This window comes from Lytechinus variegatus, chromosome 5 (genome assembly GCF_018143015.1).
Source record: "Lytechinus variegatus isolate NC3 chromosome 5, Lvar_3.0, whole genome shotgun sequence".
Classification (NCBI taxonomy): domain Eukaryota; kingdom Metazoa; phylum Echinodermata; class Echinoidea; order Temnopleuroida; family Toxopneustidae; genus Lytechinus; species Lytechinus variegatus.
Genome location: NC_054744.1, coordinates 15,684,540 through 15,700,762, shown reverse-complemented (window position 1 = coordinate 15,700,762; position 16,223 = coordinate 15,684,540). Strand labels below are relative to the sequence as shown.

The 16,223-nt window shown below is 35.4% G+C and overlaps 1 protein-coding gene across 3 annotated transcripts in view; it reads right to left on the bottom strand.

The window, feature by feature from the left end:
* Nucleotides 1-16,223, bottom strand: part of LOC121415560 (myotubularin-related protein 12-like) — a 93,850-nt gene that overhangs the window by 26,608 nt on the left and 51,019 nt on the right. For all 3 annotated transcript variants that reach the window (XM_041608814.1, XM_041608813.1, XM_041608815.1), the window contains 2 exons: nt 11,321-11,408; nt 1,665-1,753 (listed from right to left, as the gene is read on the bottom strand). In XM_041608814.1, coding sequence (XP_041464748.1) covers nt 1,665-1,753; nt 11,321-11,408 — 177 coding nt within the window. The remainder of the gene's footprint in view (nt 1-1,664; nt 1,754-11,320; nt 11,409-16,223) is intronic.

Below are 16,223 nucleotides of genomic sequence, written 5' to 3'. Positions count from 1 at the left end.
GAATAGTTTCCTGATCTAGATAGCATATTTGAGGTAAATGAAAGTGAAGGTCAATACATGTACAAGCATATTATCAACAGAGACATGTTGGGTATCTTCTTCTTGCTAAAAGATACCGTCATCTGCGGCTTATCTAGTCATCAGACGGACCCTAAACGTCGTAACACAGTTCCGTCTCAAGCTCGCCGAAGAGACTATTGTGTCCAAAATTGTCATCGCTGACTCCCCAGCACTGCTATTTTTACAGGAGTATCTGTCTAATGTTTCTATATGAACTCCCAATGACTCTGCTTCTATCCCTAGATGAGCTGGAAATCTGGCTGAGGGTGGCATGAGTCATGTGATAGCTGGGGTCCCTGTGGTACATATACACTATATTTATGAACTTGGCTGGAATATTGAGGAACTTTTATCATGTTAGCACCTTAGACCAGGAGGTCCTTCGTGTCTAATGGGATGATGGATTAATGAGCCCGGACCCAATTAAGCACTTATCAAGTTAACGTGATGCTTATTATATAAGGTAAAATGCTACTAGGATATTATTCATTTCTGTAATGTCGGTGGAAAATGAGCTCAAAGATATTGTTCACAGCCTGTTACAGATAAATTCCAGTTCTGGTAACGATCTCAAAATGACTTTTTCAGAATCTAATACTATGACCACCCAAGTGTCTGTTTGTATGAATAAAAAATATGTGCCAAAGGATTCTGGAAGAAATTGTGTAATTGCTGAGAAATAAGCAAAATAAGCATGGATTCTGTCACTTCCATCGGGTCTTTATTCCAGCAATAATGAAACACTGTCCCACGTGTTCCTATCTGTGTTGGCAATCTTCAGTGTGATCGTATTTCAGCTTAGATTTTATGATTTCACAAAGTTCAGTTTATGTAACTGTACCAGATCTAGATCCACGATGATATATTCATACTTAACCTTGGTTTTACAGATTTTCTCACAAAATTAGTGTTTTACTGCAACTACTATCATTTAGCTTTAATATGATTTTTAAGCATCACATAATCCTATCATATTTCTTTGTTTAGTTATTAACCCAATGAGAAAGGGATGAGGCTAGTCCTTGTATTTTGACAAAGGGATACAGAGAATTTGATTATCAGCCTGTCAATTTATCTATGATTATAAGGTTGGTTAGTTTATCATTTCCGAATAAGAATAAACATCCACCATATTTTTTCTAATTCATTTTTTTCTAATTTATTATCATCAAAATGTTTAAATCAATCCAATTTCAAGGCCTGAAAGCAATCTAGACTTATATACGTTTTCCTCTTTTGATGGTTATGGAATAACTTGAAAACAATCCCAAATCCATTTTTGTCTCTGATGACATATTTTGATGTTCAGGGGACACTCTCATAAAGAACTTATGATTACGATATGGAATGCATTAAATCCCATATATACGAATTGGCATTTATGGATGATGAAAGTCACACTTAACCCTTGGTGAATGGCCCATTTCAGAGTCAACTGCAAGCGGTGCAAAATGGAAAAATTCACCATTTTATAGTTCTTTAATGAATAAATCATATGGGGATATCTACAAGGACAAACTTTGCTGTTTTGTAGCTGTATATAAAAAGAGCATGTTGCTCCATATCCTTGTTATTACGTTACAGTATTTAACCCTCATTCTTACCACTTTTCAGACTCATTGTCCAGTACACTGTCACAGAGCGCTGTCATTCTCATCAACATACTACCATTCCTGTGACTCCAACACCAGAACTGGAAAAATATGAGAATGGGGTACAAAGAGAGAGAAAATGAAACAATTTGTTTGTCAAATGATACTAAAAATACGAAATAATTATTTACAATGAAATCCATAGTCCATACCTTCTCATGCCCATAATATTGTACTCCGTCTGCAAGACAGATACATGTAATTTTTTTAAACAGAACTCCATTGTATTGAAAAAATTAAATTCAATTAGACAGCCCCTTTGAAGAGAGTAGGAGGGGTAGGGGCATCAATCAGTTTTGTTTTAATTGATTCTTTTATAGCAAAGCCTGCTTTAATTACCCCCAGCTTCTCATCCATTATCAGTAAAAAAAAAAAAATTAAAAGAAAGAAAGCTAGTGCTACCTGAGTTCATGACTGATGAGATTAAAAGTGGTAACATAATTAAATGTAACACTTCAATCCCACTGTGAAATTTAAAAAGGGCGTATCATTTATTTTTTCCAAAAAAGTACATCCCGGCATATGACCATGAATTACACATGCCTATGCATAAATGCCAGCATGGTTATCTAGATCCTTTGATGTCGTAAATCCCACTTAATCCACTATGTTTCCCTTTTACGCATAGGGATTACAGGATCTAAATATATTTGTTTGACGTGATCCTCTGCCTAAGTTCTGGACTTTAGACATGGACAGATACTCGATTGGTTTCCATAGCAACACATCCCTTCTAAGCAGGTGCCACAAATTCCAGGAGCTCAAAAAATCTAGAGCATAATGGCGGCTGAAAAGCCATGGATGGAATTATGTTTTTTTTTTATGAAACCAGGAATAGACATGCTGTCAGTTAGATGACAATCTAGATCTGCTAACCACTACTGTGCTACTGTCTGAATCCAAGAGGCCTACAACAAGGTACAAGGCCCTTTCACATCGGTAAAATTCAATGTTTATTCCTTCACTGTAAAAGCTAATGTTGCAAGTTCATCGCTGCCACCTCTGGAGATGGTCACAAAATATGGAACCAACGTCTGGTATTTATCTATTGGTGAATATGCCAAATATGAAAAATATGGTCAGAATAATGGCTTCCAGTTTCAAAACATTTTGGGTTTATCGCAATGGGCCCTATGGTCTTCTAAAATCTAATCTAAATCTAATCTAAACCTAACCCTCTTCTAACTAGCTAAATTTCTCTTCCCTTTAAATGCAATTAAGTATAAGGAATTAATTACCATGATAATACCAAAATTCCATGATATAAATAATCAGCATTTTTATATGAAGCACAAACAAAGCCGAGAGAAAGAAGTTCAAGAAGGTCCCACATAGAGTGTTAAAAGTACATACTTTTTGGATTGTCCCAATAGGCTGTCTGGTACAAGCCCATGTAATAATACAAACTAATACACTTCAATAAACATAAGAGCCCTGTTTACACCAGATGCATTATGTATCTTGTCATACAAACTTTATGATCAGTGGACCACCAATGCCATGGGGCCTCTAAAGAAGGCAAGACATCAACAGGAAACTGTTGAAATACAAAGTTTATTTTCATGCATTAACTCTCGTTATCTGTTTCTGTGGTTGTTCTACAGGGTATCATGTGGCTTTGAAGCTGTCTGAGAGGAGATAGCGAGCCAGGGGTCTCATTCAGCCAAGCAATAATTAAGTTTTGTTTATTATTTTAGTGTGTCATGATATATCATTCCTATAGAGTCAATACATGAACCCGACTTTCCACGGCCCTGATTGTTGAAACTTGAATTCAGTAACAAAATTGTAAGATTCTATGGAAAACTTCTGCTCAAGAACCAACCAAATGCAACCTTTTCAGTAGCTTAAAACAGTAAATTGACTCTCATACCAAGTTTTTCAAACTTCTTCTTCTGTTATAAACTTGCTGGCAGGCAGTAGTATTGGCAATCTTCAGAATTCAGAAGTTGTGTAATGATAGGAATTACACATAATCAGATCCCAGTTAAATTCTACTTTGTTTAATAAATCATGTGCAATGAGAGGAAGGGGCCTAAATTTTCTTCATCTTGGTGAAGAAATTTGATGAAGATTTTATCTGGATTATCTTTGTGCAACGGAACATTATCTGTAATTCAAATAACATTTTCTTGGCATCTTGATGATGAAATGCACGATTTCAGGATAACTTTTCTCAGTTGACATTTCAAATCTGTTCCAACAACATTACCAAGAAAGGTATGGTGATTTGCTTTTCCTTTTTCAGCCCTTTTCCCCCTTCATACTTGATGGAATACAAATTAACTAGCATCAGATGATATAAACAAATTGAAAGAAAAACAAATTAGTGGTCAGGTATGGGGCCTCACTGATATCCTAACAAAATTGGAGAGCCCTCATCATTCCAAAATATTTGTCATCTAGTAAAAAAAGAACGAATAATCATTAACTCATTCTTTCATTCTTATAAATTTTGTTTTTAAATTCTTACTGGTACATGTACTTTTCTTTTTGGACAAGTTGAATTGTCAGTAAATCTGTATTTTTATTGCAATGTCTTAAACAATGACTAAAACCTTCATATATCATCCCACTATTTTTCATATTCACATCATGAAAACAAGCACACTGTATATGTATGTATCATACATAAAGAATGGAAAGCAATACCAGCACTTTCCAAATATAGAGCATTGACTGGGATTAGCGACACTGGTGTGGATGATACTGGGTGCGATCTTCGGGATTAGATGAGTACAATTAACCCTCTTCCTCCTGATGTGTTGGGGAAAACAACAACCCTGATAGTCTAAGTGTTAATCATGTATAGGGTGTTGGGCTCAGACAGAAGGGGAAGAATAAATAGTACAGGGAACATCGGTTAAGCCTGCTCCAAAAAGGGGGAATTTGTCCCAGTGTATTAGGGAAAACAATAACTCATGTTCCAAGTGTTAATCATGTATTGAGTGTTTGGCTCATACACAAGGGGGGGAGGCATAAATAGTACAGGGAACATAAGTTAAGCCTGCTCCAAATTGGGGTAGAAAATGATGATATATTACCCAAATTCAAATTTCATGACCCCTCTAGGCATTGCTGCAACATTACCGGTTTTAACAGGGCCTCTGTTAGCATTAACAACATTTCTGTGTGGCCAGTACAGGTCTTTACAGGGGAAATGCTTTGATCATGTCATACATTTCTTTCCTAATCCTAAAGTTTCCTGCTTAATCTGAACAAGTCTCATGAGCCTCTCATTAATCTTGAATTCTCTTTTCATCATATAAAACTTTGGCTCAGATTTTAAGATAATGAGGAACAGTATGAAGGCCTTAAAGGTGTTCAGGCAGTGATTAACAGCTGGCAAATCTCCCAAATGAGTTTATATTAATCAAATTAAAACACACCTACTTCTAGAAAAGGCTACACCTTGAATATCAAAGTACATTTATTACTATGGAGGCTAACCATTTCTTTTGCTAACCATTTTAGAATATCCTACAAATAAGGGTTACATACCTAAAGCCAATAGGATCAATGGAGGCCATAGGAATATTCTTTAACTCTAGCTATACATATATTTTTTCTTTATTTTGAAGCATCTCTTTCACTTGTCACATTGACATATCACATCCTACATGTACATGTACAACTAAAGGGTGTACCTAAAGCCATTTGAAAGAATATCAGAGGCCCATTGAGATATAAAAGCAAGCAATAATCTCTAAGGTAAGTTGCGAAAGACATCTGCATCAGGTCAATGTCCACTATATGTCACCTAAGTAAGGGAATAAAGACACATATGTCAAGATCAACAACTACAGTAATGACTGAAACACTCAAAACTTAAAGCTATAATTAGGCCTGGGACTTTCGTCTACGGGTACCCATTGTAATTTTCGTGCGAGTCCCCGGGTACCCGAAAATCATGTCGCATTAAATATATGACTGGTGGAAAAACCCCATAGGTGACGTCATCCAGCCACTGCTCTGCATCGCAAGCACTAGCCAATTATGAATACACCATCTAATCGGTAAAAGGGAAAGGTGGTGCCACTTGTGATCCCACAATGCACCAGTCACCCTTCTACTAGCTTATAATGCATCTTCAGTCATTTCTTTGAGCATGCCATCACTTTGCAAAGACAATGCAAATTTGCAATCTACAGCGCTCTTCCTGTTAAAGCACTAAAGACAGATTCAGCTTACAGTTAAATTTCTTCAACTAACAGAGACTTAAGCCATCTATGGTCACAATTAATATTTTTGTCCGATGTATCCCAGAATGCATTATTCAGAACAATCTTTAATGCTGATGTTAATGATAGCTCTTTAACTCATACATAAGATCAACTCAAACATCCTACATTTTACAATTATTTACTCTCTAGGCAGATGGTCTTTTGTTTATCCCCCACAACCTCCTCACTTTATCTTTACCACTTCTTTTATAATGTTATGTATTATGTATGTTGTATTGATTTGTAAGCTTGATCTTTTGATATTTTAAAGAGATGTGAATAAAATTGAACTGACTTTAATTTGATTTAATTGAAGTATCAAAAGTCAAACTATCCATAACATAAATTTGATTTAAAGTTTCACTTGCAAGGCATGCAACTTTGGAGAATCAGATAAATCATTTCTAACCATTAATATGACACACCCAATAACAAATGGGGTTTCACAAGTTTGTTATCTTCCCTCAACAAATCACAAATACTCCCTGCTGCTTTCTGAAATGCCATTTCAGGATTTCGATTCTGGACTTGCTCAATTGCATCATAGTTGCAATTAATGGTAACTCCAACTTCAACAGCTTCTACCAAGGTACATGTAATCATGATTCTAACTGAATAAAACAAAAGACTTTCATGGTAATTACAATTCCTGGCAAAGATATCATTAAATGGGAAGTTTTATGCTTTGGTAAATAAAAAGAGTTAACTCCTGACCCCGTCTCCACCACCCCCAGATTCTCTAACCCTTTCAAATTTTGAAAATGTTTCAACTAAACACATATGAACCTGCCCTCGTTACCTAAATCCCAAGGCTACTGCCTCTTCTTCTCTTAACTTCAACCTTGCTGGCTGCCAAAATTAACTCCAGGAACCAGACTCGAAAATAACGGAAAACTGAATGTTTCACCAGGGACTGAAATATCAGCAAGCGACACATTTTAAGGTTTTTCTCTTTTTCCTTTAATAGTCTAGTTACTTCCATTGGAAGGTGTTTCTTTTAATAAAAAGTTTAGATTTTTTTCTCCATTTTGGGCAGAACTTGACTTGCCTAAATGTGATAATTAAATGGCCTTCCTGATCAATGAAAGACTGCATCTAGATCTTACTTTCCATGAAGCGTGCTTAAAATAATCCTTCTACACCATGCCTAGTCAGCTCCTCTGTGCAGAAAAGGTCTTTCTTTTTTTTGTTGCAAGAATCGAATGGGCGAGGCTTAATGCAAGAAATACTGATTCTTCTGTTTGAAATATGTCTGTGGCACTGAAACATGTAATACAATAGAAGATAGTAATGACTTAAACACAAATTTTCTATAAAGACAGGAATGCTGATCATAATGAAGAGGATGTTGATGACGATGAGGTGAAGGAGGAGGATGAGGATTAAGGTAATGATGATAAGAGGATGACAATGTTGATAATTGTGGTGAAAGGTGTTATGTCTCTATTCATAAACCGTGTTATTTCTCTAAAATAGACGCTGCCATGAGCATTATCAAGGAAAAGTTTTTTCCACACAAAATATAAAAGGCATTTACACAGCCAAGGGTTGAGAAATCCAAGGCGAGCCTTCCTCGCAATTAAATGAAACAAGACTTACAGGAATACATGTACCACAGGGAGTTTCTTGTTAAACTAAGATAACATGTTACACTGACAGAAGCATTACCTGTATCAATTAAAAAACATGTTGACGGCACATACACTTCCTATTAGCATGAACTGTGAAATAAAAAGTGCATCAATGTGCCACAAGAAAGGCCAGGTGAAGACTGATTAAGGCCAACAATGAACAGGCATTTTATTTTTCCTTCAAGCTTTTATAATGAAGACAACTGCACATTTTTGCATCTCTTGTAAATATTTATGGGTGCCAATGGCATATAATGCTTGCATCAAAACTGTTTCTCCATTTCCTCAATGATAGATGGATCTATGAAAACAAAAGGGAAAACCAAACTTTGATATCTTTTTATGAGAGAAATAGTGAAAATAAATCACTTGACAGAACAAGTTATTAGCATTTGAATGATACATCAATCAGGACTTAATGAACATTGATCACTACTTAAAATTATTGTTCTTTAGCAGGTGGATCACTTTCACTGAGCAATGAATAGGCAGGTTGTGAGTTTGTGGGCTTTGAACCATGCATTTGTTCACAGCCTCTATCAACACTGCTTCGATATCTTTTTTTTCAAATGTAATTTTAGGTAAAGACAAAACTGTATTTCTTCTTTTCTTACTAAATTTGTATATTTTCATATTTGTGTCCGTTTAGTTTGTAAATGAAGCAAATTGCAATTTTCTGTTTTCCTCACAATTGTGTCCAGAGATATATGGTCCTGGAACACTAATCAAAGTATCATTCCTTTCCTGATGAATGAGGTTGTATTTCAAGTGAAATGATTTTATTATCATTGAGCAATTTTCTCACACACAATAGCCCCTTGGGCCTGTTGCATAAAACTTTTTACCTGAGAAAACTCTGGTAAAAAATGAAAACTAAGGTTAGTCTGATTTCTGCCATTGACTTTAACACAGGGCAAAAACTCCGGTAAAATCAACCTGAGTTTTCTCAGGTAAAAAGTTTTATGCAACGGGCCCCTTGTGTTGCTTCACACCTACCTAAAACAGTGGTAGAAACTTCTTTAACCCCCCCCCCTCGATACAATTACTTCTTCTAAAATGGCCATCAGCGCTTTTCTTCCCTCCACTCCTTCATTATCATTTCTGTCCTCTCAGTTTCAATATATGTACTAATCTAATTTGCTATATCATTTTCACATCCTCCCCTTTCTGTTACATTCACCATTGTTCCAGAATATCACTCCCTCTATTGTCTACTTTCATGCTTACAAGTACTTAGAATACATTACTTCTTAAAGGTATTATTCTTGCAAAGACTTTAGACAAGTTACAAACGGATTTTTGCTCAGAAAAAAAGAAAGACATTTGGATAAAAAAAATTGTGGTTGAAAATGCAGGTAATCCATAATATGGAAAACTTGCTTTTCAATAACATTAACATTCTGAACATGATTTATTATGGATCAGCTAATGTGATTTCTTACGGATCAGCTAATGTAAAAATAAAATCAACAGAATAGGGAAACGAACAGAGGACAGTCAAGTGTTACAAAGAGGAGAAGGAAATATAAACATAAGTTTGCCATGCTTTGATCCGGAAACTACAGGATATCTGGGTACTTCCATTCTTCATATTATTCTTGTCTCTTCAATGAAAAAAAATTGTATATCCGAGTGCATTCATCCATGTGATATCTTTGCTATTCTCTGATTTCCAGAATTGATAATAAAGATGAAGAAATAAAGGTTGATTTCCCTTTAAGATTATGCAATATATGGACATGGAATCATAATACTAGTTATTCAATATTTTTCTTAAATCGATTTTCCCAATCAACAATGGCTCAGAAGAAAACATTGAAACTAAAAAATATATAATTTTTTCTAAGAATCTGTGGTTTCTTGCAAGAGTCTTCTGCTAGGGTCAATAAACTTCAGGTTTTAAAGGTGAATCACTTCTAAGGCAATGGCTCTACTCAAAAGAGTCTTAATCATATTTCTATCATCCCTATCTATTCCAAACCCATCGGAATCACGTACCAAAACAGTTTAAGTAAATGACTGAAAACAAGTAAAAAATAGCAAAATATCTGCTGCACAATCATAGGAGATTTACACAGTTATTAAAATTTTAACGCAGTTGTGCTGATCTGCACCAGCACCTGATGGGTGACTTGTCTGACATAGGACATAGAAACGGGCACATTCACACCAGATTGATTGGAAAATATCTATTCAGGAAATATATCAAGATCAGAAAAATCAAAATATGTTGACAGTGTGAAAGCCAAGAACTCATATCCTTTAAAGTAAATACTGGTACTCCAAACTTAGAAAGCACTTTTCAAAATTATAAGAGCATTATGAGACCCTTTGGATTGACTATTTATGATGGTCTGTTTATATGAATTTTGATATATTTTATATCTCACATCTTGATTAGAAATGTTTTGTATATTCATTGATGCTTGTTTGTTCTTTTTTTCAATATGATGAATCAAATAACAACAAAATGTAATTGTTATGGGGGGGGGGGCATTTCATCAATATTTTTGTCCGACAAGTTGTCAGATCTGAAAACTTTCCTAGATTCTGATTGGTTGAGATGCACTGTTACTATAGTAAATGTCGGATAACATAGGACTTGTCGTATAAAACATCTGACAAGTCCTTTCATGAAACGCTCCCCAGATATTCACAGAGTGAAGAAAAAATATTAGAAAAAAAAATTGAGGCGAGGTAGGAAAATGCGCATTCTTCTCACATAGTCATGATCTATGGGGATTTATTAGATGCAGGCGGGCATGAGTGTATGAAATTATAGGTATTTTAGGGTCTGATTACAAGTTCTGCAATCTATGGGTACTCATCTGGATTCATTTGGATTGTGTGAATACGTCCACGGAAGAGCACATTCGCAAGCAGGTGATAATTAGCTGGTGAATAGGACAGGAAAGCTTGCCACATGCTAACCTTGCTTCTTCATGAATTCATAACAGCTGGTTGTTTATAGGGCATGAGAGTTTGAAAGATCTCAAGGCTTAAATACGGAACACATGTGGACTAACAGGACTGAGTGGAAAGCGTGCGAATGTCATGAAAGGATTACCGTTGGCGTTCAGGTGTTATCAAATGAAAGTCTCATGGCAATTTGAGCTTTAGGTCGATTAATGTAGAGTTTGTCCAAGAAAGAAAATAGGGCGGGGTTGAATTAAATTCTTTCTTATTTTCGAGCAGAGAAGTGAAATGTGAAATTCATCATCACTAAAAATTGAAGGTAAACTGCCAGTTGGTCTATAAACCCCTCATGGTTTAACCTCAATTTTTCTAAAACCAGTTCATCCAATAATCATTTGGTATTATTGCTTCTCAGGCTTATCAAGATTTCCACTTGGGCTATGTTAATTTTGTCTAAATTGCCCCCCCCCCCCACAAAGAAAAACACATCTGATAATACAAATTGGAAATAGATCAAATGTTTAACATAAACACGAGACAAAACAGGAAAACTAAGGTAGACAATGTGGCCATTAGACCATTCATCATTTACGTTATGCCCATTAGCCCCAAAGTGTATTAGACAAAGTGACGATTTGACTAAATAGCAATTTGACCAAACTGAACAAAACAGGTGTACCCATGATGGTATATAACAATGAATTTGCTTGATCATTTGCTAACTGAATTCAGTTATTTCCCTTGGCCTTAGGTAGGGAACTTCAAGTTCCAGTAATAAATGGGTAAACAGCTATGTTTTTGCTATGAAACCCTGATACCAATCTCCATGTCTACTTACCGGTACTCTGCCATCTTCAAATTGTGGTGATGCCTTCTTCAGCTCATAGTCTGTACACGGGCTTGGTACAACAAAGTACTCTGGCATGCTGTGTGTAGAAGAAAGACAAAAGAGAAAGTGAAATAGAGAGAGAGATGAAATTAGACAGGAGGGAAACATGGTCAAAATATAATAATAATAATATACATGTAGGTATATTTACCCAGGAAGTCACTTCAGTTCTGAAAACTCCTATTTTTTATTACCCTGGCTTTAGCTTGGCTGCCTAGGTGCTCAAGCATTCAAGGAATTTCTTCCTATCGGGTACCCATAAATCATTCAACTCACCTGGGTTGAGTGCAGTGCAATGTGGATAAATTCTTGCTGATGGAAATTACGCCATGGCTGGGATTCGAACCCATTACCCCATGTTTCAAAGTCAGAAGACTACTCCACTGGGCCATGATGCTCTAGAATCTAAGTTCTATTGAAATTTTGACAATGTTTGGGTGTATGTTTTTATTGAAGTCGGATGTGGCATTTCTTCTGCTATCATCACCCTCGCATGTACCTCAAGAGTGTACCTTATACCACACAATTAACCCCTAGCTCAAAGGGGGCTAAAGATTCTATTTTGAGATTCGAAAAGAAAAATTAGGTTTCCTTTATAAACCTACACATCCTCTCGCATTCAAATTCCATTTGAACAAGTTTCCCTGAAACCTGGTAAAATGCCCATTTTCTGTCTAAAAGCAATGACAAGTTTTCATTCTATATGCTTGTGTTATTTTTTTAAATGGCACTTCTTGGAACGTGGGAGAAAATGTGTAGACCTTAGAGTTGATGTGAGGTATCAACACTTTCAATGATCAATAAAGCAACATTAATTTAAAGTGCTGTGTGGGTTTGTTGAAGAAGGCAGGAAATAATTGTTACCATTTTACTTTCAATTTGGAGTTTCAGTTCTTTATATAAAATCTTTTCCCCTCTACACAGGGCTCCACACACAAAGGGTTTGCAATCAATCCACAAATGCCAATGACCAATCAAGATCATTGTTACAACTGCATTTTGTCCAAAACACTAACCAGGAACCAATCAGAATTCATTAACTCAGATCTTTGTGTTACAAGACCCAGAACATGCACTTGAAGTACAAGTGGCAAAGCATTGTTATGAAAATCGACATGATGTTGACAGACAATAGGAGACCATGTAGACAACGGTATGACAGGAGCACATGAAACACCCTACTCTCTATCAATGAATGCTAATTTCCTTTGTCTGGCCGGCAGACAAAAGCTTAAAAAAGGATTGTTTTATGCCTCCTTGGTACACGTTGGTGTCAAATCCACACAAGTCCTGTTTCTCAACAAATATAAATGCATAACAGAGTGTTCTTCCTGCAAGAAAGCGTCAGACTATTTAGCTGATATTACATTGGCTACGCGAATATCATTACCTCTTTTCTCAATTGATGTCAAAGCCTGGTACACAAATGCACCCGAACGATTGTACTCTTTTTCTTAATCGTCATACACACTGTATGTAATTTGTTTTACATTAAACGAAGCTTGAAATAATTCCCAGATAGGATACATAATTTTGGGGAAAAACAACCTTCTTACAGACTATACAGACTGAAAAAAGTGCATTAGGAAGAGAGCTATGTGTACATTCAGTATAATCCATTCTTATGTTTTGTTGTGTATAGAATTATTAGCTGAAATTCCCTTCCTTTTTTTTACCACAAAGTTTGCTCTCCTTAACTCATTAAAAAGTTTAAATTTCATCAATGGACTATTAAGACCATGTATCAAAAATTCAAAATGTACAAAAGGAGCTCAGAAAAAGCTATATTTTAGAATGATGGCAATGGTAGCAACCTCATTGTATCTGAAAACAGACTCCTTATTTCTGTACAGACCTCTTTCTATTTAGTAGTAATATAAAAGCAGGTGTGATTTATGACACAACTCTACAATAGAGCCTTTCCGAGGTGCTCTCATTTCTTTCTCTAGCTTTGAGATTCACAGTTTTGACAGCTCGCTAATGATTCGGCTTGTCACCACCATAAAGCTCTCACAACAATCGACCGTACATGTATCTTTTTTGCCCAACTCAAGAAATATGACTTCATATTTCCTCCTTCCTGTAAATAATAATTTCGGTCTTGTGGTGAGCCAAAGGAAAAAGAATATAATTACATGAATAATTCAAGATGTTTCCTGCATACAAGGATAGCCATGTACAATACATGGTATGGAATAGGGAATATGCTTATACACATAAGGGCATGGTGCCATTTCAGATATAGATAGCTAATATATAAGCAATATGAATTAATTGAAATATAGGCGACAAGAGCCTACCAGTAATCAATATTTTCCACAATATTTTGTCACATGTGTCATGATAGAGTGTGAGACACAAATGTCTCAAATGCGAGATGTGCATACATGTACATGTACATTAATAAAATACAGTATTTCAATTCCTAATGATGCTAAACATAAGCTTTAATCAATAACCTGTATATCACTTGCACCTCTTAATACCCCATGAAACTGTTTCCTTCTTTGCTAACGATAAATTACCAATAAATTAAAAACAGGTGTCAAGCTAGTTTCACAAGAATCCCTATTCTTCAAACATTAATCTAGTCATCTCTTAATAATAAATAACTACCGATTACTCTTACTTTTGCTAGCCTTAGGAGGAAGTAAACACACGCAATGCATGCCAATAAATAATGAAAGCACAGCACATTACCTATATTTATACAATATTCTTACATATGGCCCAAATGAAATTTAGATTGCAAATAGTGCGGAAGAATGAAGCTTAATACCAATATTTCTGAAAACAGATTTTATGATTTTTGGCTTAAGGTGAATGATTTAATGCAATATCCCAATTGCAAGTTTGGTACATGAAGCTGCAAGGTACAGTATATTCAAAGTATGCAAAGCTGTCTGTTGTACCTTCCCTGTTATAGGAGACATTGGATCTGTTTGACCCCCCACCCCTTACTTGGATCATCACATACATTTTTTACCTATAGTTATGTTCAAGTTCAAGGCAGGTGTCAGCCATCAATGGAAATATGGTGCCACTAATCAGTTCTAAACATAAAGATCAATGGAGGGAACTAATTGTACTACTACTTCAGTACATGTATATAACACCATGGCAAACTGAAACCGTTTTAGTTGATGGTCGCTCTCCTATTAAACCTCTGTCTCTGTAGAAAAGCACCTGTTTTTATCCACCAGAATTTTTTTACAAAAGCTGTATCCCTTTTCACAGGAAATGAGTAGCTATGATACCAGATCATCCCCAAATTTTGTATGTAATACTGTTTTCCCTGAAATCCCAAACATGATTTACTCTAAATAAACTACTCAAATCACTTGAATCAACAGAACCAAAACAACTTTCTGTCATGTAACATGAGATCATCCAAACGTGAAAATCTCCCCCCAAACCGACGACGACTGCCTCGCTCGCGTCTCTTCGTTTTGATATATCTAATGACAGATGCTGATGTAAAACAAACTGCGGGATTACATTTAATCTCTGCGCATGATCCGTCCTTTTTTCCCCAGAAGTCTCTCAGCGCCTATGTTGTCAGAGAGGAGCTATATATACGTGAGATCTTTGCAGTGATTCAAGCAGGAAGTAGATCGTTCCGTGTTTGCTTTCAATTCTGGAGTTGCCGAGTGCTAAAACTATATTATCGGTATTCAAAAAGTATACAAACAAACAATGCTTTGAAATGTGACAATATTTGCGTAAATATTCAACATTGCGTTAATAATAAATATGTTTCATTTTGAAATCTAAATTGAGGAATGTTTCTTCAATAGAATTAATAAAAATTTACTCTACAATACTCCAATTTACTACAATACAATATATGTTTTATTGCAAGGATTTTTTTTTCAATACAAAGATGTAAATAGAATAAGAGTTCAGGAAAGGATTCTATTTAGCTTTACATGAAGGTAAATTAGTTTATCTGAGAATATTGGGTCAATTTTGTATGACTGACATTGCAATTAACTTGATTTTACTTCAAGAAAAAAAATATAAATACAATTAATTACCTTTTGGGCTGTTCAAAATCAATTTGTCTCTTTTTTTAAACATTTGAGGTAATGTCATATCTGAAAGTATTTATAATATATTAAAATTATTGAAATGAATAAAACCTTTTCCTTTGCACGATAGATATTGGATTTCAAAAAAAAAACTGATGAGAAATAAATCCACAAAGCAATGGAAAAATATCCTTCAATTTGAGCCAATTTCCTGTGCGTCCCTCCATTCTCCATTGACTGTCAAATGATTAGTCTAAAAGCGCTTTGTACTTGATTTAATTTCCCTCCTCCAATAGTAATGAAAAGGCAGATTTTTCCCCCTTCCTTCTATTCTATGGAAACCTCTGAGGTAATCAAGTTAAAACAAAAGCTGTTTGAATATTGCAAAGATATTACTTCTGGCAGTGGGTGTTATCATGGAAACACAGATTGTCCAGTTGGTCATGTATATTGCAAATTGAAGGTAAAAATAGGCAGAGATGATGCAAGTGTCTTTCATTTTCATATTACACACACATACAAACAAGCACAAACCCTGACATAAACTTGCTAATCCACTCATAAATTTAGTGAAAACAATGATTTTTGCATGCTTAATTTGATAGTATTTACAATTGAATCACTTTCTTTCATTCTTAAAAAAGCATTTGCACAGGGCTGCTATCACGTTCCAGATCATAATTTATTGCAGATCTAAAAAGAATAAAACTTACTGCCTTTTCAATAAATTCAGAGGCTATTCTTCGACTAAAAGCCCTCTAATATTCACAAATATATATTTCTTACAATGACCCACTTCAGCACAGCTCACTGGCACTTGC